Below are 25,340 nucleotides of genomic sequence, written 5' to 3'. Positions count from 1 at the left end.
AGATATAAACTGAGGCACAGGTTTTGTTTGCACTCCAAAGCCATTATGAGCTTTATGCTTGTAATTTTCAATATATTTTATTGCAGAATAATGCCACCAAGTGCTAACAGCTGCCCAGAAGGGACTGTGATGGGGAGTGACTTTCTTAAAATGTAAAGCCAGCATCCCAACTTTAATAACATTAAGAGGTTTTTCAAGATGCCCCAGTGAGCTCGGAGCAGAGACCGTGGTTGCCTGACATCCCTGTGCACCCACCTGGCTTGGCACACATTAATGCAACAGCCACTAATGACCCCCAACTGCAATATCCCACAGGATTAAAAATCCCTGGTCCCATCATGATACGGGGGTAAGACAGGGCTATGAGAGTGCTGGACTATGCAGGTCTAAGATATTGCATATTTGGGTGCAGGGGACCCAAAGCCATTGCACTGAAATCACCAGGCAATGAGCAGATGAGCTGAATTAGCAGGAGGCACCTTCCCGGGGACAAGGGCAAAGGACCTTGGGTTGGGATGTGCCAAATTTGCTGGGAACTGCCCGTCTCCATAAATGTTTGCATCCTCCTTGAAACTATCCTGAGCCATAAACTCATTCTTTCCTGCTATAAAACAGGACACACGGTTGTATGTTTGGGTCCCTGGGGTCATCTTCGTGCAAATAGGTTGCTCCTCGGTGGCATGCATCCAGCTGCACCCCCTCTCCCTGCCTCAATTCCTCTTTTATAAACAAAAATCACGAGCCTGACCCCCAGCACGAAGCCTTCTCCAATGTGATGAGGAAGAGTGGGAAGGAAAATCAACAACTGGCAAGGAGGATGCTCCAGGGAGGGTTATTTTGGACCGTGGCCCATTTTGTTGAAAAAAAATATGGTGGAAGAAGTCCAAATGGCAGGAGGGTGCAGAGAGCAGCTGGAATCTGCCTCTGCGCTTGCAGGGGCAGTGGCGGAGGACGCTGGAGGGACGATGCCCACAGGCAGGCTGTGACGGCATGGGACTGCCGAGGCCCGTGTTGGCACTGCGGCATAGAAAAGCCGAAATCCCCTGGGACATGCTGAGCTGTGCTGCTGGGCTGAGATCAGCGTTCACTGGGGGAACTTGCTTAGGCAAAAAGAGATTAAAAATATATAAGGGTTGTAACTCTGCTGCGGGAGGGCAGGAGGAGGGAGGGCTGCCAGAAAGCAACATCCTCTCCGGACTGCTTATTGCAATAATTCCCATTAAAGAGGGCTTGCATTTTTCTCTGGAGCAGCTGCTCTTGGCCACCGTGGAGCCACAGGATCACGCTCGAACTCATCTCGGTGCTTCCTAGAAAGCTCCTTGCTCCAGGGCTGCTGGCAGAGCTGCAGACAGCAGATAACAGGGACTGCGGTTTTTCCACCCCCCGGCAGCGGTACAAGGTCTGGCCTTGCTGCTTCTCCCGCCTGATGGCTGGACTGGGACGCAGGCATTAATTAAAGGTGTTTTTATGAGAAGATGATAAGAGTGTGCTGCTGGGAGAAGCCCAAATGGGGATGGGGACAGGAGGGTGCAGCAGCAGGTCTCCAGCCAGCACCCCAGGCAGTGCAAGCTTTGGGGTGGGAAGCAGCACAGCCACATGAAGGTGGTGCTTAATTAGCCTAAGTGAGAAGCAAACCTCATTAGCAGAGGCAGGGTGCCAAGCGAACCTGGCTATGCCATGCCATGGCTGCATGCCAGCCCCCCACCGCCATGGAGAGCACTCGCTGATGCAGAGACCTCCGCACCACACTATGCAGCCGTGACCGACTATTTAGCACTACTGTGGAGCATTAATTATATAGTATCATTAATTAAAATTAATAATCCATGTGGGCACAGTGGGCATGGAGGTTCCTGGTCTGCAACCACCCCAGCCTGGTATCAAGTCTGGCAAACCCACACCCCACTGGAGGAACAAGGCGAAGGGCGAGGGTCTTACCTCGTATATATAATCGAAGAGCTCTAGTATAGTGAGGATGCTAGCACCGATAAATAGCCCCATCTGGCCTCCAATGTCACCTAGGAGAGAGAACAACACGTGGATGGTTTTTACCCCTGGGGTAAAAGCTCTTAGAGGCACCCATGCAACCGTGGTGCAGCTGCCCTGGGTGCTACCGTCCCTGAAGAGTGGGGAAATGCGAGGGATGACCCCCAGAAACACCCAACAGCTCTAATGCCATGAAAAGCATCCCAGGAAGGATGTTGCCAGCCACCAAAGCATTTCTCCTGCTAACAAGGCCATCAGCTGGAAGCCTAATGAGGATGCAATACTGCATACTGGCATCGGAGGAAGCCATCTGTCAGAGTTAGATGACAGGCTTTATCCTAGGAATCCCAAAGCCCAATTCCCAAACTGGGTGGGGAAAGGAGAAAGATGCTGGAGAAGAATTAGGTAACGTCCCCTGGAGCCAAGAAAAAACCCAAACCTGCCAAAAAGAGGAAAGGGAGATGGCCTGCTTTTTTAGGGGAGCATCTCAAGGCTGTCTCTGCTTGAGTCCCCCAGGGCTGGGGAAGGGCTGTGGAGGAGGCACCACGGGGAGAGGAGACTTCCAGGAATCTGCTGGGAAGATAACTGCTGACATGAGATGCTGTGCTATGTCAAACCGTGTGTTTCAGGGAAGACAAACCTCATGGATTTTACTGCAGAACACCCATGGTTCAACTGCGTTGCTCCCCAGAGCAAAGTCACCCACGGGTGGAGGGGCTACAGGACCTTTGCTGGGGCTGTCCACGAGACGGAGACAGAAGAAAGAGGAAAAAAGGTGCTTGGGGGCAAAGTGCTGGTTCAAAAGGGACTGAGGACTGGGGAAGATGAGACTCTGCCCAAAGCCCGCAGTGCCCTGGGAACAAGGGTCATGCAAGGTCGTACAAATAAGGAGGCTTGTGTCAAAGAGGCTTCATCACCAGCCTCCTCTTCCTTGCCGTAGCACTCTTGGGGAACCCACAACAGGAGCAGAAGGGCTCACAGCATGTATGTTCTGCAGAGCTATCACTGCGGAGGGGTGATGGATTTGGAGCATGTAAGAGGTGATGGGCAGATGGTTTTAAGAGCTGTCCTCCACACACTGCCCTTCCAGCATGGGGGGCACCCCAGAGAGCACCCATCACCCACTCCACCTTGGGATTTCCAAATAATAGGGCTCTGGTAGCAAGCAGAGATGGAGCAGCTCATGTTAATCTTTCACAGGTGACACATGGACTAGCTATGGTCCCTGGGACATTCCTGGGATGGCTTGGTGTTAGAAGGAAAATAAGAGATGGGGTTGAAAGCATGCTGGCCAGAAAGGTGCCTGGACCTCGCTGGGATTTTCAAGGCAATGCACATAAGCTGTGCACCCACTCATAGCATCTGTCTGCCCCATAAACACACACGGACTCCTGCACAGGCTCACACAGACATCAAATTGCACCCCTGATCTCTCCTTACCAAGTAAGGCTGCCACTTCATAGGCTTTCTTCTGCTCAATTGTCTCATAGTTGAGTGCTTCAAAAAATATGTCCAGCACAAGAATATTCTCTCTGTAGAAAGAGGACAACAGCATCAGCCCATCAGCCACCAGTGGCCTTGTGTGCTTTGGGACAAGAAGAAAAAAAAGGGACTTTGGGGCTTTATTCCCCTCTCTGTCCTGACCGTTCTCTTTCTGGGGTCCTCAGCAACCCACAGACATTTGGACCTCCTGGAGACCAAGACCATAGGGCACTGTCAGGACCCTGGCAACCTTAGCAGAAGCTGGAAAATGTTTCCCCAAGATCTCTCATGATCTGAGCTCTGGATCTCACTTTGATGATAACAGCAAGAGTCCAAAGGATGCTTAATATGGAATAACTCTTGCTGCTTCCACAAGGCAATAATGTGCCCAGGGCTCGGAGAGGTCCAAGACAGCGGCTGCCTGAGGTCCACAGCCCAGACTTAGGTAGAGAGCAGCCATATCTCAGACAGGGCCAGCAAGACTGGGCTTCCCTGTCAAAATAAGAGGAGATTTTGCACTTTTTTTGGTGGGTATGGAGTGTGCTCATGAAGACAAGGCCAGGGACAGAACATACAGTTGTCTGGAAACATATCTACTGAAAAGAAAGCAGCCTACACCTCATCTCTTCAAGGGTTTCACCCTTGAGGACATAACTCTGTTTGGTGATGGAGGCATTGGCAAGGTCTGGTCTTAGCACAGGCTGGTTTAAACAGCCAATGGGGCTTTACAGACACTTTTCCCCCACAAAGCAAAGGAGACGTGTTTTCTGCAATACTCACGAGATATATTTTTCTGACTTGTTGAACTTCTTCTCCAGGTACTTGGCCGAGGTCTTGCTGGGAATCTTGACCATGGAGAGCTCTTTGTTGTATCTGGTCAAGTTACAAGGTGTCCTGCAGATGCAGTAATTGCTGTCCTTTTCAGCAAGCAAACCTGGAGAAGGTCACAGAGTTAGATCTCACAGAGTCAGAGACATGCAGCAGATGTGGGAGCAGAGGTTATGCCACCCAGAGAGGGGCCGAGGAGTCACATCTCAGAGGAGTTGCAGGAAACCCAGTCCCGGCTATTTCTCTCCCACTTCGTTCCATGGCCATCCCCACCATCTTGGAGAAAGGCTTTTTGCTGGAGGCTACATTCTGTTACCAGCATCTGCTCAGGGAACATGTAGTGATTGAGTCTCCTAAATCCAGACCTAGAACAAGTCCCTCTATCCCAAATCCAGACTCAAACCCAGACCCAGAGGTGCTCCCCTCCTCCATATCCAGGGGTGCCCGTTATCCTGAGGATTTCTGCGCTGACGGAGCCCCATGCCCCAAGTAGAACCAGAAGAAACTTTATCCCAGGGTGCACCCAGCCCTTCCCAGCAAGTTGGGTCTCACTAAAACCCATCACCAGGTTGTAGCTGCTCTAGATCACCCCAGTCCTGCCAGCCAGGAGGACGCAGGCTACTGGAAGTCCCTTCAGCTTGGGACACCCGTGGTACCCAGGGATATATCTCTTGGTACTCACCGAGCGCAGGCTCTGCGCATTCCTTATACTGCTCCGGGGTACAGAAAGGAGCATCCCCTGCATGGAGAGGACACATCCATCAGTGGGCATCAGCCACTGCTGCTGCAAGGGAGCTGCGGACCGCTGGGCTCTCCACGGGGACCACAAGGACCTCCCGTTAGCAAAATGAACCCAGGTTGGGGATGGGCAGCAGGGATATTGCAGCGTCTGCCCCACCTTTGCCTGCTGCGGGGGCCTTTTCTTACAAACCGAGGAGGGGGCTGCTGGAAATACCACCCAGGGGTGTTAACTGGGGCTAAACAAGAGGAAATCAGACCCATGTCCCTCTGCCATTTCTTGCCCCTATTTCAGGGCATTTTGCAAAGGCTATTAGCATCCTTCTTTCCTTAGGGAAAGGTATTCCCAGCTCCTGTAATCCCTGGTCCCTTTCCAACTCATTAACCCTTAATGACCCAGGCTGGATGGAGGAAGGGAGTCCCTGCCCCCCCCTGCACACTAACCTGGCATGTGAACCATTTTGCAGTTGCAGTTTTCCACAATATACCGGGTCTCGCAGTCAATCCTGCAAGCCGTGATACTGTAAACGGGAAAGAAGTCTAAGCCCATATCCGACGAGCGACATTCACCCCACGGCGGAGGCAGGTACGTCAGCTGCAAGAGAGGGAGGAGCGGGGTGTCAGGGGACGCTGGGGACCAGCAGCGAGGAGTGGGGTGCAGCATCTCCTTCCTCTTGCCACAGAGGAGCCCCCGGAGCACAATTTTAATGATGGTTTTAAGAAGGGGAATGGAGGGATGGCTCTGCTCAGAGCAGTGATGCCGTGGGAGATGGTGCTGGGCTGCAGAGCAGTACCTTGCTGCAGCCTTGGAGAAGGCAGACAAGTCAATTACGTCCTTTTCCAAACACCCATGCTCAGGGAGAGCCCTGTGGAGCTGGATACATGCTATCTGCCCTCCTGGCGCCCCATGATGATGAGGAACCTGTCGTCTTCTCCCCCGTTTGCACATCACCTCATGTGAGGCCCATAAGTTGCTCTGCTCAGTGCTAGTGCAATGCAAACCCTTCTGCTGTTACCGCTTTATTTAACACAAATGCAGAGATAATATAAGCAGGACTCCACAATCCACCACAGAAACCTTAATTCACAGCCCAGAACATGCTGGAGGAAAAACAGTCACTCTCTGACCCCCCCCCAGCCAAATCTACCTTGTTCCTCTTCTGTCTGCAGCTTGGCAGCCCTTCCCGTTTCTCTTTATCTTTGCTAAATGCTTTATACTACTCTTTGCTAGAGAGCAGAAAACAGCATTCCCTTAACCCCTCCTTCTTTGTGTTTTAAAGCAGCGTCCAATTTGCTGTGCTTTGCTCCAAACACAGAACGTTTTGTGCTGGCAAAGCACGTTGGCTGAACAAAAACATTCCTTTAAAAACTGTAGTAACATTAATCACATCCTAAAATAAATATGTAAACATATGTTGATGGACTGTGAGCCTAGGATCTAATGGCAAGGCTCCGCAGTGCTTGTTTTGGGTTTCTTCTGGAGACATATGGGAAAGGGAGGAGAAAAGAGAAGACCCACAAAGTGGAGGCACATTGCAGATGCTATTGGATAAATAACGACCCCATGACTCCTTCAGACATGGACCTGGGGTAACTACAACAAAACTACCACGGTGTGAGCCATTTGGAACCCATGCTCTGCTCTAGGTCTTCCCCATGAGATCTCCTGTGAGAGCAGAGCTCCAGCTCTCCAAAGCACCCTGTGAAAAGCTGTTCACCTTGTGCACCAGCTTGCAGTGCTGGGGCACTGGTAAAACTCCCTGTGCCTTTGACTTATGAACCACTCAGACGTTAAAAACCCATAATGGGCTTAAAGTGCAGACAGGAAGAAAAAGATGAGATGTTGGGATGAACATGTTTTGTGGTGAGGACAGGCGGGTATGGGAAAAGTCTGCCCTGGAGGGGCATGAAACCTGGAAGCTAAAGGAGAGTTTGGGGAAGATGCCAGGCTACCTGCCCTGTGGGGCTGGACAAGGTCTCGGCTGAGCCAAGCCAAAGTAATTCCTTCTCTAGGAACAATTTTGCCATGAACAGTTCTCATCCAGGAATCCAGAAGCACTTTGCTTAGTCCAGCACTTTGCTTGCTGCATCTATCTATGGGCACTATACTGGTTCCCAGTTACTTCTCTAACAGGCTGCTGCACGCTTTACCAGACCAGCTGGAACCATGGACATGGCAGCACTGTGACATGCCCATCTTCTAGATGAGCCACAGGTCCTCCTCATGATGAGATGATAGTTCAAGGTCTTCCCTTGCATGACCCCAAGGATAGACCTGAGAAAAGCTCAGACCCTGCTTGCACAGGGGTGAAGGGGGTCTCCATGTGATGGTGAACCCTCTTTGGCTCTGCTTCCCCCACCAGCTGGAAATCACCAACTCCCTTTCTTGGCTCCTGTGAGCATCATCCCCGGTCTCAAGTGCCAATGAGACAGAAACTTTTGCAGCGATGTTCAGCCACAGCAGATCTGCGTGGTCGGTCTGCTCAGCGCCTCTGCGTCCTGGTCTGCACGTGCAAAGAAATAGGACGCTCTGAATGCCAGAGCTGGCATCGCCCACGGGTGCCCAGGCCACTCACTGAGGGACATGAGCTCTGGCATTCCCAAAATCTGCCTAAATCCATGCTGCTGCTCAATCTGCTTTGAAAAACAACAGCAGCGAGAGCTATTCAGCTGCTCGGAGCGACACACACTGATCTCTGTGCTCAGCAGGTCCAATCTGAAGAACAGACAATATCCACACCAGGTGCGAAAATGCAGCAGGTGATGGAGGGATCCCATCTGTGGGGACCAGCTGAGGCACTAAGGGAAAAAAAACCCCCAGTTCCCAGCAATCTCAGCATCCTCCAAGAAACATGCCTGAATGGGATGGTTTTGAAAGTCAGCAAAGCAGCACCTTGGAATGAAAATATCAAGAGCGCCTTTGTGACAATAGCGAAGTGCTGTTTGAAGGGGGATCTTTTCTCATTTGCTTTACACTTGCAATATAATGGAGTACCAGATGCCATCATTTAGTCATCTGCGGTGGAGAGAGGGGCCCATATGTTGCACGATGTATGATAAAGGAGAATAAATAATTGCAGTCTCAGATGGTATCAGCTCTCTTCCAAGCACAGCTACACACAAATCTTTTAAGCCCTTTAAATTTTATTCTGAATGTAGGTGATGGGATCAGAAAACGATGGAGTCACGATCAGATATTTAGCTTACACATTTTTTTGCTCAGCCAGTGTTGGATTTGAGCCACGGTGCTTCTGAACTGGCACCGCGTCTGCAGGACGTGCACAGGCTGAATGATTAATTAAACCCTAATCAATGCAACTTCATTAACAGAGTTATGGCCCATTTTGTAGCCAGGACCATGAGCACCAACTACCCCTATACCGCGAAGCAAAGCTGGTTTGCATCTCCCCAAAAGCGTGGCATTCCTTGGGGATTTGCTGCCTTGGCACACACACAACCCCATGCACACACTTGCACACTTGTGCACGTGCAATTCACTTTTCTCCAGCTTCCTAAACAAGCAGGAATAGGTGTGGCACACCTCCCCTGCTACATACTAAGACTTTTGTGCTCCCCACCGCTCTCTGAATCGCTCATTTTTGCTCAAAAGCAAAAAAAGCCTCTTGGTACATTTAACACTGGTGGAGGTTTTTTTGCTCTGCAGTATAAAGGCTTTCCCAGCTTTGGAGAAAAGCACGTTGTATCTGGGACTGACAGGAGACTCCAGGGAAGCTCAAATTTTTACTTTTTAAAGGAAATTTCCCCAGTGAAACTCCTGGCCATGAAGCAGAGCCCTATCGGGTGCAACACAGGCACCTTGGTGCTGCCTTGTTTTATATCAATCCCTACCTCTTACATCTCTGTATCACAGGGCAGGGATTTCTTGCTGCTGGCCATGCCTCTGAGCAGAGCCCCGGGATGCGTTGGCTGTAACCAAAGCATCTCCCACACCTGGGGGACCGGCACCGGGAATCCATGCGCTTCTCCCTCCATCACTGGTTCAGTGGGAAGCAGCGCTGCAGCAAGGGTTCATTTGAAGTATGACAGGCAAATCGGTGCTTACAGGCAAGATTTTAGAGACAAATTTCCCTGGGCTGGCAGGGTTGGACCCTCCCTTCCGTTGAGCAAGTCAATGAACTCTTCTCTCTCCAAGGGGCTCATCAAGGGGCTATTACCTGGAGCCTCCACAGTAATTACAGCTTGAAAGACTCGTTGCTTTCCTCATGCTCTGTAATTTGTAATCAGAAGCAAACTCTCGACTGATCAGCAGCCAGATATAGATGCGGGACCTCTCCGGAGGGAGAAGGCACATCATTAGGGACGGGGCTCTGCAGAGAATAGGGGAGCCACATTTCCCAGATCCTGCCTCAACATCCAAAAGTAATTTGGTCCCAGGAAAGCTCCCTTCACATTTCCTAGGTGGTTTTGGTGAGCAGGCACCAATGTACCAAGTCTCTGATGTAGTCAACTCTTGTCCTGACCTTTTCTTTCCAATTATCTCTGAAGGCAGCTGCTTTGTTACTGTCTGTGTTTAGAGCCACAGCAGCATCGCTCACAGGTACAAGGCAGGACTGCCAGGACTGCTGTGTGTTGCATCCTCTGAAATACCCCCCATTATCCTTCAAAGAAGACACTATCCAGCCCCAGAGCCACGTATGGTTTCACCCATCAAATATTGCACCTTGCATTGAAAGACTCAAACCAAGGGGTCAAACTCTTCCGCAGGGTTTCCTGCCCTAAAGTGCAATGGAGCAGGATCCCAAGTTTCTTCCCTCCAGCCCCTGTGGCTTCTCCCCTGGCAGACCAGCCTCATCCCTGCTCCCGTTGCCTCTCCCACCTTGGCACAGGATTCCCACTACCCCGCAAGCCCTGGGGTTAATGCAATGGTGAACCCATCCATAAAAGCATCCTTTCTTAACCCCCTCCTCACCAAAACGGGGCTGCAACCTCAAGCAAAGCCTTTACATCCAAAGTGCTTGGCCCCAGAGAGCTGCCCGAACAACTCATTTTAGACATCTGACATTTGAATTTCCTGCCCACAATGCTAACGAGGCCGCTGCATCGCCTGGAAGAGCACACCAGGGAGCCGAGCCTGCCTCGCTAGCCAGCAAACAGGAGTACGCGTGACGGAGCAATCCCGCAGACCACGGCCACATAAACAACGTAAATGGGAGAGACAGTAATTGGATTTGATTCCTCTTCCCTGCAGCCCCTCCTGCACAGCATGCAGCCACGCAGAGGTCTCCTCGTCTTGAGAGAATTGCTTTCTCTTCTTCCAGGTGATGCTAATTTCAGGTTGGCAGGAGGGCTCCGGTGCTGGACCTGTGGAAGCTGCGCGAGGATGCTGAGCTGCTCCCTGCCAGTCTATCTGCTCTGTTACCACCAAAGACAAGCTACTTTTCTTCGAAGCTGAAGGAAAAAAACCCATAAAATTAAAAGCAAAAGCAGGGGTAAAGGCAGCAGGGACAGTTTCTGCCCTCGGTTCCTGCAGGAGAGTAGTGCTGAGCTCTAATTTTGCTCCGCTGCCGTGGCAGCTTTCCAAGGGCACATACCCCTCCCCGGCACCACGCCATCTCACGCTTATAGCAATTCAGCTTCAGCCTCTAATTGAGGTTGACAAACCCACGTCCTCGCACTTTCGCAATTGTTAATACTTAATTAATTAATGAAATGCTTTTTAAATTCTCTTGATCCTGGCTATTAGGGATTACGACAATCGGTTACGAACTGGCAGGCGCCAAAAGGAAAAGGAACAAATTGACTTGTCTCCTTAAAAGCGGGATGGATCTTGCTTGCCCAAAACGCAAGGAAAGGAAGGGCTGCTTTTGGCAAACATGGAGGGGAAGTGGGTCGTGGCAGCGGGGGCCGTCCAGCACAGCCTCCTCCCTGCCACAGCCCTTTTTCCTGGCCACGCTGCTGCCCTTCGCGCGCTGCTCTTGGCACGAAGCCTCCCGAAAACTGCCAACATCTGTCTGCAGCCGGAGAGGTCTTTTTTTTTTTTAATTTAAGTGGTATCTCTATTTTTTCTGCATGTTTAATTTTATGCAATAGGGAAGATGTGGGAACATGGTGGAGATGTTGCCAGCACGAGGTTGGGGCAGTTTCAGCCCAGTTTGCAGCTGGGCTCTGCGATGAATCTGGCTTTGGGGATACATCCTGCATCAACTCGGCTCTGGCCTACGGCTCAGCCCCTCTCGTGCCTCCTCCAAGCGTGGGTCCCCACCTGATGCCACCAAACTTCAAGCAGTGATCAGCAAGGAGGGATGCGAACCTCACCCTGAATCTCGCAAAGTCTATATGGGGTGTGTTTGCATTTACTCCAAATGAAATAATAACCAGAAACCTCCGTACTTTAATGAGACATCAAATAGCATCAACTTAATAGAATTTCAATCCCAGACAGCTTTAGTGGTTGTAAAATGCTTAAAAAGCTCAGCGTACACACAGCTCGTTGGCACCATCTCCCAGTTAATGATGCTGGAAGTTGTCTATTTGCAGTCTCCCTTTGCCGTGCCGGGTGCGATACAGCTGTTCCTTCCCATTTGCTCCCTTCACACAAGTATCAAAGAAGTTGTGTTTAAGGACAAGAGCTTAGCCCTTCCAGCCCCTGGAAGGTCCCCCTGAGTAGAACTTGGGGAAGTTACACAGCTCACGAGTCCCCAGGTGCTGGAGGTGAATGGGCACCAGAAGAAAAAAATGTGATTTTGGAGCTCCAGGCTCCTCTAGGTCCCCGTTTCCTTGGAAATAATTTTGCAAATCAAATAGCAATATTGAAACCTCCTGTGGCTCCCCAAAAAGTCAAGGGCAGCCCCTTCTGAGCCTCATGCCGGGTTTGTTCCCAGGACCCGCTGGACGGCTGGTCCCGGCATTTGCTGCACTGACCATCTACAACTCGCTTCTAGCTCCCCTCTAAATGAGTTGTACCCTTTGCTCATGTGCAAACTCAGTCTTAAATTGCAATAAACTCTGCCCTCTCCCTCCTGCTCACCTCCTTGGCATATCTATAGGCAGCAAAAATGTTCCCCCTCATTCTGCCGGACACAGTTGGCTGTAATTGTTGGACTACATATTGGCCAAACTCTTACAGAGGTGCCCAATTTGGGGGTTGTGTGGTGGGAGTTGGACCCTCTGAAGCTCTCCTGTCCTCAGTGAGCAGCTTTCCATCTTTTTTAAAAAATCCTCTTATCCATATAATATAGTGAAGGGTGAGCAGGAGCACCCAGACCATTACTTCATCTACATCCCTGACATTTTCTCTTACTGACCTCCTTCCTAAGCGAGCCCTTTCCAATCTCTCCCCATTCAGATGCACCGTTCCTGGCCCTGAGTCATTTCTATCGCTTGCCTCCAAACCTATTTTCTTTTGTGTCTTTTTATGAACAGGCTGATTCACTCCTAACACTGTTTTCCAAGCAAAACCACTCTGCTGCCCTACAAAAACAGCCGTGCAATCATTTCTGTACATCTCCTGCTTTGAAGCGCTCCTGTGCAATGAAGTTTTCTATGCGGCTGGCCACCACAGCCTGCCAGTTTTGCTTCTTGTTGTTGAATTAATTCAGAGTCTGATGATATACCAGAGGAAATCAACTGGGAGAGTGTGTGGGACTGAGGGAAACAGAAAGAAATCAGTGAGTGAATGTTTTTCCAGGAGGATGTGTAAGACTGTAGGTAGAAGACACTCTGAGGGAGGGTTAGGAAACATGGGAAATACTATTCAGTTGCTCCTAATTTTCAAATGCCAGTGCCTATACCCTGTTTGGAAATATGGGTTTCAGAAAGATCACTGCCAGACCCCGAGTCCCATTTTCCTGCCTCTGTAATTACACTTTTGATACTGCAGTTGGTAGCTGATGCTCTCTGTCCCATGCAAGCATTACGAGGGGATGAGTCTCCAAGGCACACTAGAGTCCTATTAAACAATATTGCTCCATCTTCGAACCTGTTGCTTAATTGAAGCCTCTTAAATTTTTATTGCCAAGTTGGCAGAAATTGCCATTTTTAGTGCGCTTTTCATCTTCTCTAACGCGTTGTGCCGGTGGCGTAGCAGGGAGCAGCCAAGCTGGGGAAGTAACATTATCTGATCCCATCCGTTATGGGAGAGGCTCAAGCAGTGCTGCCAAGATGCGGCGATGATGCTGGAAAATCCAGCTGGGAAAAGGGGATTAAAAGGAGCCAAATCCAGGAGGAATTTATCCTGCTCCAGGGGATCAGCTCTCCAAAATATAATTTCCAGTGTGTCTGCCCATGCCTTGGTGCTGTGGTCCGGTGCAGGGGTGTGTGGGGTCATTGCAGCCTCTCCAGGGCCATGCACAACACAAGGTCCAGAGAGGCTTCTTATAGCACCAGGCTCACCCAGAAGAGCCAGGAAAAGGGAAAAATTGAGGTGGATCCCTCCAAAGCCAGGAGCAGGGGGAGCTGAAGGGCATTGCCCTACTCGGGGTGGTCCTGTCCTCCCTTGGGACCTGGCTGGAGGGTGACGGCACGGCATGCCCCAAGCCAGCTCCGGCACAACTCAGGGCTTTGCTCATTCATGAGAAAACAAACCTTATTCATGAGACTCAGTAATTGCCATGGAAACGGCTCCCCTGCGTGGCCAGAGCATCTCTCGCTACTTGGTGCAACAGGGACCACGGCTGGCTCTCCCCCTGTAAAATGGTGTGAAAACCCCAGAAAACAGCAGCTCACACATCCATGTAAACCACTCTAGCTCCCTTCACGTTGCACTCAGACACAGCCACGGCCGTGGTGTACGGGAAGTCACCCAGAGAGGATGTTTTCCACCGTCCTCCATCAAGACACTCTTGTTTTAATTGCAACCGTCCATTGTGCGTTGCCTTCTGCTGCGGTACCTCCTGAGTCGCTTTAGGGAGCTCACCCCCGTCTCCCCCTAAACTTCAGGCGATCGCTTCAGTCTGAGATTTCAGACAGAAAGCATCTCTCTTCAGCAGCAAAGAAACAGCTTGGCCTATATAACCCAACAACCACGTTTTATGGAGGAAACCTCCTGCTGGTGTTGCCTTTGCAGGATTGCTTTTGCTGACTCAGCACGCACAAGGGATACACGTGCAAAGTCCCTCTTACGATGCTACTAGTGCAAACCAGCACAACATCGTTACTGCATTAACAACGCAGTTCCCAAAGAGGTAAATGAACCTTAAAAGTGTCACTCTGTAGGAATCAGAGGGCTCAGTCACTGCAGAGGGAGGAGAAAAGCTGATTTTGTTCCTTTTTTTTTGACTGACAGCTAATTTTAAGGGGAGATTTAATGAGATCACGCACCATCATGGAGGCAGAGCTTGCTTTCGACAAGGGGCTTTTGGAAAGCTCTCAGTATAGAGATCCAGGATTTACCGCCCCAGCACCAAAAAGCAAGTCCCTGCTCGCGTTAAGTGGCTGCATACCTGGAAAGGCAGGAGATCAGTAAGTAAAGCCCAGTAAATACTCTTATGTCCAGACTGGGATGGGGGGACGAAAGGATAGATTTGAGCATGGCCACAGGGAATAGTAACAGAGCCAGAAATAAAGCCACGAGCCTCTAACCCAGCCGTGAATAAATCCCCTTCACCCCAAAGACAATGCACAGCTCCCACTGTCACACCAAAGCAAGTCTACCCAATTCCACATCTATTGTTTTTATCGCTGGGAAAAGTGCTTATAACTAACACAGAGGCTGCTCTGAGCTGGGAGATGTGAAATGACCTTCTCTTTATCTTTATTTCTTATTCTCCAGCTGGAGGATCATTTCATGGTGCAAAACACATGGCTTAAGACCCCAATAACTGGCCAGAGTCAGTCCTCCAGGTGATATTCATGAGCTTTTCCACCTTTCGCTCTGACTTATTGAAAGAGCAGCATGTGCCTGCCCCAGATGTAGAGATTTAGTAGAAAAAAAAAAGACTAAATCAGGGGTCTAAATAAAAGATGTGCATTCAGGGCTTGAGAAGGTGGATGATGCCCAGCCAGTCCCTGCGGGGTAATTAGAGGAGGCAGTAGCATGTGTATGCTGTAATAGTTGTAATTAGGTTAAAAAATGACTTTATGGAGAGGAGGGATTGGGGTAGGCAGCATTGCCCATGGATGAATGCTGCTCCAGGCAGGCAGCTTGAAGAGCCCTCTGGATCTCCTGGGTAAAGGCATTGCAGCCCACAGTATAATTTTAAACCATTTACAGAACCCCTGTCCCCAAGCAGAAACGTGCCCTTCCCTCTCCCAGCACCAAAACTCTGGCAAAACCTGTAGAAGAGGGGACACGCTCAAGCTAATAGTCCCCCAAATCTGTTTTTCTTGTCATCTTCTACATCTCCCCTGCCTGGAAGGAGGGATTTGGGGAGGGATGTTTTTCTTCCCTCTCTCTCAGCTGGCTGTCTTCCTGACAAAAAAATCTAATTTTTTAATAGAAATAATGAAATAGTTGATGCTGGCAATGTGATGGGGAAGATTTACAGCAGCTGTCTTAGAAGTCTACAGCATTTACGCTATTTCTATCTTAAAACAAAGTCCTTGAGATCCTCGCTGCAGGCTCCAGCTCCCAGCCACGCTCCCAAATCTTGCTGAAGCTGGGATGTTTAAGGAAGACAAATCTTTCCAATTACCGCTCGCTCTGCCAGGCGAGTTCGATTCGAGGAAGTGTTGCCAAAGTCTTTCAGCATCAGGCGGCTGCACCGCACAACACGATCCCCTGCCCAGCGCTGCCTGCCTGCTAACGGGGCACGCAAAGTGCCATGTAATCAGCTGGCGATGCCCTTCTCCATCGCCAGCCTCGGCAGCTCTGCAGTTAGCTTTTCTCCGGAGCTAATGTGGTCTCACAAAGGGAATGCCGATTCTGCCAGAGGTATTTTTCACAGCTGACAAATAGCTAAACAAAAATCCTGCTCTTTGCTGCTGAGAAAAGAGGAGAGGGCTTCGCTTGAAGGCATGTGTGTGCTGGGGATGGAAATCCAAGACCCCAACACGGGATCCTCTGCTCTGACATAGAATCATAGAATAGTTCGGGTTGGAAGTGACTTCCAAAGACCATCTAGTCCAACCCCTCTGCAATGACCAGGGACATCTTCAACTAGATCAGGATGCTCAGAGCCCCGTCCAATCTGACCTGGAATGTTTCCAGGGATGGGGCATCTACAACCTCTCTGAGCAACCCGTGCCAGTGTTTCGCCACCCTCAGTGTAAAAAATTTCTTCCTTATATCTAGTCTGACATGGGGCCCTCTGCTCTGACACCGATTTCCTCCGTGGCCTTTGGCAAGTCACTTGTCCTCCCTGGGGTAACCCAGGATCTGCGAGCTGCCTGGCAGGTGCTGACATGGGAAGGGCTCCCGTGTGCAGCCGCTGTGGGGGATAACCAGCCGTTAGCCCTAACCCCAGGGCCGTATCCAGACCCCACTGCTCTGTGCTGCATCTCCAAATGACAGCTATGGGCATACAGCTGACCCCAGCACCACCGCCTCGGTGTGCAGAGACCCCCAGACTGCTTCAGGAGATGCCCCCGGGAGAGAGGATGGATAAAGAACTCAATGCCCAGTAATTATTGCCAAGAGTAATTAATCAGTTTTCCACCCTTCCAGATTCTTTATCTTGCAGCATGCCCCATGTAAGCAATGCTGAATGCTGCTGGGTCCCCTGGGACAGCAGAAAGCAGCTGTGGAGCGAGGTGAGGACGTTGGGGATGCATGGAAGGGCTTGTGTTAAGGGAACAGGCATGAAGAATGCCCATGATGGGTTTCCAAGCCCGTTTCTGCTTTGGACTTCAGCAGCTGCTGCCTCAGCCCCCGAAGAGCCTTTTGCCTTTGCTGTTACTAAGGTGTTACACTCCAAACGAGAGCCCTGGGTGCTAATAAAAGCTGCTCATTTTCTCCAGCCCACCGGACTTCCCACAAGATACAAACTGACAACAGTGAAACATTTCTCTGCTTTAATTGAGAAGTTTCCACCTGGCGCTCACCCACCGGGAACCCACACCGTTCGTTATCTCCTGGATGATTACACACAAGCGTGCCGTAATGAAGGAAGGAAGATCTGCATCCAGGCTCACTGAAATGCAGCATCTTCAGGTGTCTTTTGGTACCCGGTGGCCATGGAGAGATGCCTTAACAATATACTTGGTAGTGAATTCCTCACGTTGCTCTGAGCTGAAGTGTAACAACTGTGGCTCTGATCTCCACAAAGGTTTAATCAGAGCAAACCCTCCAACAGCTCGTGTTCTCTTTGCTCAACTTGATTTATGTCTCATTTGAGGGTGGATGCAAGAGCAGGGAGGAAAATGAAAGTGGCAATGAGGCAGGAGGGCTGGGAATGAAAGCACCACGGGGCCAAGCTGGGGGAAAAAATTATTCTGCTGGCTGGTTTCCCATATGCCTAATCAGGATTTGGGTTTAATGATGCTACATCACATCGCATCCATCTGCACTGTGATGATGTGCCACTGTCGGGACTCGAGGAGGGTGATGCATCCCGAGCCACGAGCATCCCACCACAGTTTATAATAAATAATGTGACTATTTCTGTGCTACCTGAAAGGATTCATGCTGATCTACATAATGAAACACTCTCCTCTTGTCTCTTTTTATATCCTTGGAGTGTGAGAGTCTTTTGGCAAAAAGCATCCTTTCTTGGCGGGTTGGAAGGTACCCAATGCACTGCGCGACTGCCACAGCTGAACCATAACCATGAGAGAGCAAGGCAGGGAAATTACCAGGGATTAAATCCCTTCTGTGGCCAGAATTACAAGGATTATGGGCAATGCATGGAAAGCAATGCTGAAAAGGCTGCCCTCATCCCAACCAATTTGAAGCAAGGCGTAAAAATAGCTGTTAATCATGAAGATGCCTCTCAAGGGGCATCGGTATGTAGAAGCAACCTCTTGTATCGATCCACTGGAAGGATCTTGGTGTGTAAATGAAATTTAGGACTTACCCTTTGCTCTTGGGTGGCCACAAACGTCTGGAATCCAGGGGCCACCCCAAACCCCAGCTCCTGGACGAAGGGTGGCTCGGACTGGCTGTGGATCTGGACTTTGACTCCAGCCTCGAACGTTGTCTCCTCTGGAAGAAGAAGGGGGGAGGTTAGGGGCCTGTGGTGGGTGGGATGGTGTCTACCTGCATGGGCGCGTTTGCCCCTCCATGGAAAATTGTATCTAGTAAATCTGTGCTGCTCAAAACCAGGAGATAAGCAGTTGGGAGTGCTCCACCTGGATGATCAGACTTCTGGGCATTGAGGAAGGAAACCCAGCAGCAGCGTTTGCCATGAGCAGAGCACACCCGTGACTCAACCCAAATCACCACTGCTGCCCATTGGGACCAAGAGCATCTCCAGGTTCCTCATCATAGAATCACAGAATCATGGAATGGTTTGGGTTGGAAGGGACCTTAAAGATCATCCAGTTCCACCCCCCCTGCCATGGGCAGGGACACCTTCCACTAGACCAGGTTGCTCAAAGCCCCATCCAACCTGGCCTTGAACACTTCCAGGGATGGGGCATCCACAGCCTCTCTGGGCAACCTGTTCCAGTGTCCCACCACCCTCACAGTGAAGAACTTCTTCCTTACATCTAATCTACATCTACCCTCTTCCAGTTTAAAGCCATTACCCCTTGTCCTGGTACCCTCTTTCAGTGTAAAAAGCCACTACCCCTGGTCCTTACACTGCTGCCTATCCCAAGGGCTCACCCTCCCTGTAACACAGAGATTCGTGATTTCTCCATCTTGATCTGTACTTCCAAGCTAGAGAAAACAGGAGGCAACATCTACCTTCTAGCTGATATTTAGTTACAGAATGCATTCCCATATTACTAAAACAAATAAACTCCTCCTTCCCCCAAACAGAGACATTTTTACTACCCGTAAGGTCTCCAATGCTGAAAGCGTGGGTGCACCCCACCTCCGCTGACCCATCTCTGACGCGGCCTGAGGGCACTGGGGAGATAACATAGGTAATTAAATAACAAAAAAAGTGTGTAAAATTCAAAGGAGCTCATGTTTTTGGCAGCTGAAGTTGCTCCAAGCTGGACAAAAGCATTTGCAGCACATGGGCTCGGACACATCACCGAGTTACAGGTGACGTGAGGTTTCCACATCCCAAATCTATGCTGAATACCAAGAACTCGAGGTATGGTCAGGGCTCAGCTCCAACCAGCTGGAGTTGACTTTTAACCAGTCAGAGATGCATTGATCTGCAAGGCTCACTCTTGAACACACACTCCCATCGATTGATGCCTCTGGTGCCCACGCTAATCTGCTTGTCTGTGCCTTGGCTCTGCGATGCTCCACGCAAGGCAATTATTTATTTTTGCCTCCTTGTTGTAAAAGTGCTTTTGGTATCTAGTCCTCTTCTTCCACTAGAAGCTAAAACCAACCCAAAAGAGGCTTTCTGAAGCAGAATTAATGGGATGCAAACCAGACCCCAGTGTGATATATGAGCACTTTGGGCTCCTCTTATCACATAGACATCTTCTCACAGCTGGGGTGTGTAACCGTTCTCTCTTTAGCATTGCTGCTATGGTCTCTCACATCCGAACAAACTAGAGGGAGCATACGGGACTAAGGGGTGGGGGGCTGATTTGCAAAGGAAGTTGTTAACTCTGCATAATTTGGCCTAAAAACTGAGTTACCCATTAATATGAATCCATGCTTGTGCCCAGCAATGCCACCTCCACATCTAAAGAGCTTCTGTTTAAACATAAATCATTCTTTATTTCCTTACTATTCCTTGGTATTTTTCTACTATATTATTATGCATTTCAATTTTTAACAGCACTGTGTTCGGTCTGAAGCACTGGTAGAAACCCAGCACCAAGGAATCACAGCTGCAGAGCCGTTACGCCAGGGGCTGCACAAAGACGTGCGCCAGGAGACAACAGCAGAAGACACCAGACCATGGGATGATATGGGCAGAGGAGGACAAGGGTAGAATAAGGTGATACTGGATGACATGAGGTTTACAGATCTCAGGAACCCATCGCTTAAGAGGATGCAACTCTGCTGACTCAATTGGGCAGCAAAGGGATCAGCCTTCCTCTCCCAAGAGGACTTTCTTGGACCCTGCTCACCTGGTAGCTCCCAAGGCAAATGAAGCCAGACACTGCACAGGTGGGAATGGGCTTATGCATGGATTTGTCAGGCTAACCATGAGCATCCACGGTACTCAGATCTACATCCTTTACAGCTAACCATCCTCCGAGGCTTCAACACTCAGCTAGGCAATGTCATGACCACACTGATCAAGTGTTGGTCCAAGAAGGTTGAACCAGAGACCTCCTGGAGACCCTCGGCCAGACATGCTGCTGTCATCTTCATCCCCTACCGAGTGAACAAACCCTCCCTGCCAACCACAAACCAAAACACACGCTTCATTCAGCTTTTGGGAGCAAACAACATTTTAAAAGCCCCACTCTGACAGCAGGACTGCTTTACCCGTTGGCTATGCAAAACTTCACGCTCTGCACCTGCAGCAACATGTCTACCAGCAGCAGCTCCACATCGAAGCATTTGATCTCAGCAGCCTTTGCAGACCAAGCAGCTGGAGCAGGCTATTAATACTTAACCTTTTAAAGCCCAGCTTTTCTATCTAAGGCATGGGAAAACAATTTTAAGATAAATAGGATTTATTAAAACAGTTGCCTCCCCAGGCCTTGCATACCTCTGTGAAATTCTGGGATGGCGGTGAGCTCTCCATGTGCTTGGTCAGGGCTCAGCTCCAACCAGCTGGAGTTGACTTTTAACCAGTCAGAGATGCATTGATCTGCAAGGCTCACTCTTGAACACACACTCCCATCGATTGATGCCTCTGGTGCCCACGCTAATCTGCTTGTCTGTGCCTTGGCTCTGCGATGCTCCACGCAAGGCAATTATTTATTTTTGCCTCCTTGTTGTAAAAGTGCTTTTGGTATCCAAGTAATGTCATGATTTAGGGCACAGAGCATTGCTATTGCATGGGGTGGCACGTGGCAGATGTGGAGCTTGAGTGCATCTCCTGTGAATCCCAGTTGGTTGGATACTGGCATAGAGACTATGGGTTTATTTTGGCTTTTCCCTACACTGAAGCCTCCCAGAGCAAGACTGGCATTGACCATCCTTGCACTTGGCCTCCACTTCCGCTCAAGACCCAATGACCACAACCCGAATCACTCCCCACCACCTTCCCACGATGGGGACTATTGCAGTGACAATTACTGGGACCCACAGTGACAAAAACCTGCCTTGCCTTTGCCTTGCTCAGCCTTAATTAGACTCCCCTTGCTCCAAGAGATGTCAGATGGATGTTGACATGACCGAGCTGTCTCGCTGTCTGCTCAAGCCCTGCATTTGCCCATTCATGGGGGTCCCACTTGAAGGTCCCCTCCCTGCCAACACCTCCCCAGCACTGACCCTCCAAAACACCCCAGTGCTGAGGGTCAAGCCAGCTTTCCCCAAAACCTCTGGCAATGCAGAGCATCCCCATCCAACCTCATCGCTGCTCAACAGCACCGCACCAGCCCTGGGCTCCGCAGCCCATTGGGCACCCAGATGCCCGAGCCCGACGGGTGAACGCATACCAGAATGGGTTCAAACCCTCTCCTGAGCACCCACCAACTCCTCCAATTTCAATCCCGATCCTGTTATTCCCACATGACGCCCACTCCTACCAATCCCACCCAGCTCCATCGCTTTGCCTGGTGTTGATCCCCTTCCAACACTTCAGAGGAGATACCATATGCTTCCTTCTGTAATTACCTGACAAGTTGGAGGAGAAAGCTTCTATTTAGTCTAACTTGTTGGGCAACGGGAACTGTTTTGTGGAAACATTTTTCCATACAAAATTATTCTGCCTATTTCTGCACCTGCTCCGGGTCTGTTCAGCTCTGACTTCATTCCACGTATTTCCTACGACTGGGTGCTGTGCCCAGGTCCATCTGTGGGTAAACCCCTGTACATCCATATCAAGCAAACAAGATATAGCCTGCAAGTATCCATAAGAGACTTAAGGCAACAGGGTTTGCAATTTTAAATAGAAAATCCTGGCACGTAGCCAGCTGTAATTACGGACAGGGAGGGGAAGGCATTTTCTACGCAACAGAAGAAAATTCGGTTTTAAAACACACAGTTATTAATTTTCATTATCAATAATAACAAGAAGAGCAAAATAAACAGCCTTTTTTTAGAAAAGCTGCCAAAAGCCAGGCAGCATTCATTGTTTTTCCTGAAGGAAACACACAGGAAGATGAAACTATAAACATGAAACTGGCCTTGAAAAACTGTCACTTCTCCTAAAAATTCATTTTCTACAAAATAGCTGTTTTCCACTAAAAGAGTAAAATTAAAAGCCCAGCTACAAACCCCTTTGATGGAATATGCCTGGACCAGTCCTCATTAGTTGCATTTTAAACATTTTCAAGCTCCGTGCTGGGGCTGAGAAGCATTAGTGTGGGTTAAATATTTGCTGCAAGCATAAGGAAGAGGTCTCATAGGACCCAGAAGCACAAGACTGTCTGGGTTTAGGTGCATTTAGCTTGCTAAAATGAATGTCCCTGGGCAGAGCAAACCCAAAGAGGCTCTGCAGCAAACCCTGTCTGTCACCCCGAGACTGGAGAGGTACAACCAGGGGTATGAACATCCACAGAGACACGTCCCAGCCATGGTTTTGCCAGTTTTTGCAGTTTTAGCATCATTTTGAATGGCTGCTTCTAGCGGTACCTCCTGGAGGCATGGGGCTGAGCGCCGGTCCAGGCTGTCACTGCTATTTCGTTAAGCCTATTTCTTGTAATCATCCATCAATGGGGTGAAAAATAAACCTGAAAACCCTTTGATTGGTTCAGATGCCAGAAAAACTTTGAAAATAAATTCCAGTGACTTGGGGCTTGGTTTCTACCTTATGGCTTTTAAACTAATTTTGTGATGTTGGGAAGTCCAATCACAGACCTTCATTCAATCTCCAGTCCCACTTTTCAGAGGACAGTGCCTGTAAATTAATTTCTTAGTGCATCCCAGGTTGGGATAGAGCAAAAACTCCTTGATGATTGCATTTTTAAATACATTAATATATATCACTGTACACAGGACAGTGTTTCCAAACAAATTCTGAACTGCTCTTTTCACTGAAGGATTAGAGTAGCATTAATTAAATTGGGGATTAATTCAGCATGTGCTTCAAGCTGGCTGCAGAGCATTGTATGTTGCAGATTGCACAGCTTTCTATTTCTGGTGTTGGCTTTCCATGACTTCGTCGGGGCTTTCTGCTTAGAGCATCGCTCGAAAAATCTTAATAAAGCTCCAGCTGACTGTACGCTCGGGTGCGGGCTACAAAGTTCATCCCTGTGAATATGCAAGAAGCTGCAATTAAAATAAGAAATGCTGCCAAAGGCACGGAGCTACCCTTCTCCCCCTGCCTTATTATGTCCAAACTGATCCACTTCTCTCTGGCAATTAACATCTGAAGCTCTGCTCGGCACTAATTTATTGGGAATTGAAGATACAGCCTGAATCACGGGTTGTTTCTAGCTGGAGCCATCACCTGCCAGCTCTGCCGGCGGCACCGGCAGCTCCACGGAAGATACTCCTGCTTGGAGAAAACCAAAGCAGATCCCACATGGCTCAATCTGAGAAAAGTAGATGGTATCTTCTCAGCTGATTCACATTATGGCTGTGTTAGAAGGTGGCCTAAAGGTTTATTTTGGGTAATAAGCCTTCTCCTGCGCTGTGCTGAAGTAAGCACAGAGCTGGGAGGTTTGGGTTCTCCCCAGACGCTTGCTGTCCTTTGCCTCAGTTTCCCCATCTGTAAAATGGGAGCAAAGTCGCTACTTAAGTCATGGGGCTGGAAAAGTCACCGGTGCCTCTTCTATGCTCTGCAAAGAGCAATTCAACACTGCAGTGTACTACTGAGGTGCAAAGACAGGGACTATCTCGTGGGGGACAGTATCCTCAAAGGGTAGGGGCAGCACCAAGCGCAACATCTGGAAGGATGCACAGATGTTCATCCCTGTGCCGGCTGCATCGCATCCATGAAGGGTATGTTGAGACCATGGTTTCTCATCTCCCTCGAGGAGGAAGGCTCTCCAGGAGCAGGGGGGTTGCCGCGGCAGCACAGACATGCCCAGAAGATGCTGCGAGACTTCGAGGTTCATCTCTAGTTTTTATGGCATCCTTTGCTCAGTATCGCCATGGAAACGACGCGCATCAGAGCAAGCGCTCCTCCACCTCCCGCATCAGCCCCCGGGGCAGGTTGGCATCCCCGGCACTGGGGTCGAGCAACCTGAGTTGCTCTGGGTGTGCAAAATGGCATGGCCATGTCCCCATTCCCACCAACCCAGTGACTCCCTAAATCCCTCCTGCATCCCTCCCGCATGCCTCCCATTTAGCTCAGCAGCACGTGGGACCCGGCTGCGTGTCCTCAGATTACCCGCCGGGGTTCGTGCCCGCAGCTCAGCACCTCCTGAGCACGTTGGGCTCATCACACCAGTGGGGCAGCCAGGACCTGCAGCGACCCAGAAGACGTGCCTTGTGGTCCCAGATTTGGGAAAGTCAACTGCTGTTTCAACCAGTCTGTATCTGTGCAGAAATCTTAAATACATGCCTAACGTTCACATTTTTCCTAGACAAAAATTTATAGACGAAAAAACACCCAAATTGCCATGGAAACTTAACTATAAGAAAACAGGACCTGCAAACCTACCATGAAAAAATGTGGAATTATAAAGAAACCAGTTTAACGGCAGCGAAACCAGTTTCAGCCCCCTGTGCATGCTCATTTTTGTGGAAGCATCGTGTTTTGTTTCACTTAAAGTTGCTTGGTAACAGGATTAAATGAAGCTGAAATAAAAGTATTCACAACAGGGTTCGGGGAGGTTTGATAGCATCCGTCTGACAGGAGACCAAGTCGATGCAACTTTCCCCACTAAAAACCAGTTGCTTGAAATTTGTCCTGTGTATTTTGCTCTTGTGGGCTGTGCTTTGGCTGCTGTTTTGGGAGCAATCGGGGACTACAAATTTCCCCACAGATGAAAATGAGATGTCTACCATAGGCTCTGGCAGCTGCCGTGAAAAAATACCATGCGTCCTGCTCAGATGTGGCAGGAGCGAGAGTCCCAGCGGGGTTGTGCAGAGTGTGCCTGAACCCAGCCTGGCTGCTCACCTGCATTTAAGAACGACAAATTAAATGTACAGAAGCCACCGTGAGAGGGTGGCCAGAGGAGTGGAGAGCCTGTTGTGGTCTCATCCATCTGGCCAAGCTTTGGAGTGGTTTGGCTGCTCCTGAGAATGTGGCAGGACCAGAGCTGGCCCAAGGGAGTGGGGATAAGTTGATGCTGCAGAAACAAGTCCCCGTTGCAGGAGAGGGGAA

At 49.7% G+C, this 25,340-nt stretch overlaps 2 protein-coding genes across 4 annotated transcripts in view; both read right to left on the bottom strand.

The window, feature by feature from the left end:
* The window catches only part of FTSJ3 (FtsJ RNA 2'-O-methyltransferase 3), an 801,657-nt gene that overhangs the window by 104,973 nt on the left and 671,344 nt on the right, over positions 1–25,340 (bottom strand). The gene's annotated exons all lie outside the window — the stretch shown is intronic.
* ASIC2 (acid sensing ion channel subunit 2) overlaps positions 1–25,340 on the bottom strand; it is a 514,503-nt gene that overhangs the window by 2,416 nt on the left and 486,747 nt on the right. For all 3 annotated transcript variants that reach the window (XR_011325334.1, XM_069786724.1, XM_069786725.1), the window contains exons 3-8: positions 17,946–18,073; positions 5,479–5,629; positions 4,979–5,035; positions 4,249–4,402; positions 3,427–3,518; positions 1,939–2,018 (exon numbers count right to left, since the gene is read on the bottom strand). Coding sequence is in view for 2 of the 3 variants with exons in the window: in XM_069786724.1 (XP_069642825.1) it covers positions 1,939–2,018; positions 3,427–3,518; positions 4,249–4,402; positions 4,979–5,035; positions 5,479–5,629; positions 17,946–18,073 (662 nt within the window). In the remaining variant the exon portion in view is untranslated. The remainder of the gene's footprint in view (positions 1–1,938; positions 2,019–3,426; positions 3,519–4,248; positions 4,403–4,978; positions 5,036–5,478; positions 5,630–17,945; positions 18,074–25,340) is intronic.

Source organism: Haliaeetus albicilla, chromosome 7 (assembly GCF_947461875.1).
Source record: "Haliaeetus albicilla chromosome 7, bHalAlb1.1, whole genome shotgun sequence".
NCBI lineage: Eukaryota > Metazoa > Chordata > Aves > Accipitriformes > Accipitridae > Haliaeetus > Haliaeetus albicilla.
The sequence above is the reverse complement of the archived record's forward strand: the minus strand, read 5'-3'. Positions and strand labels throughout refer to the sequence as shown.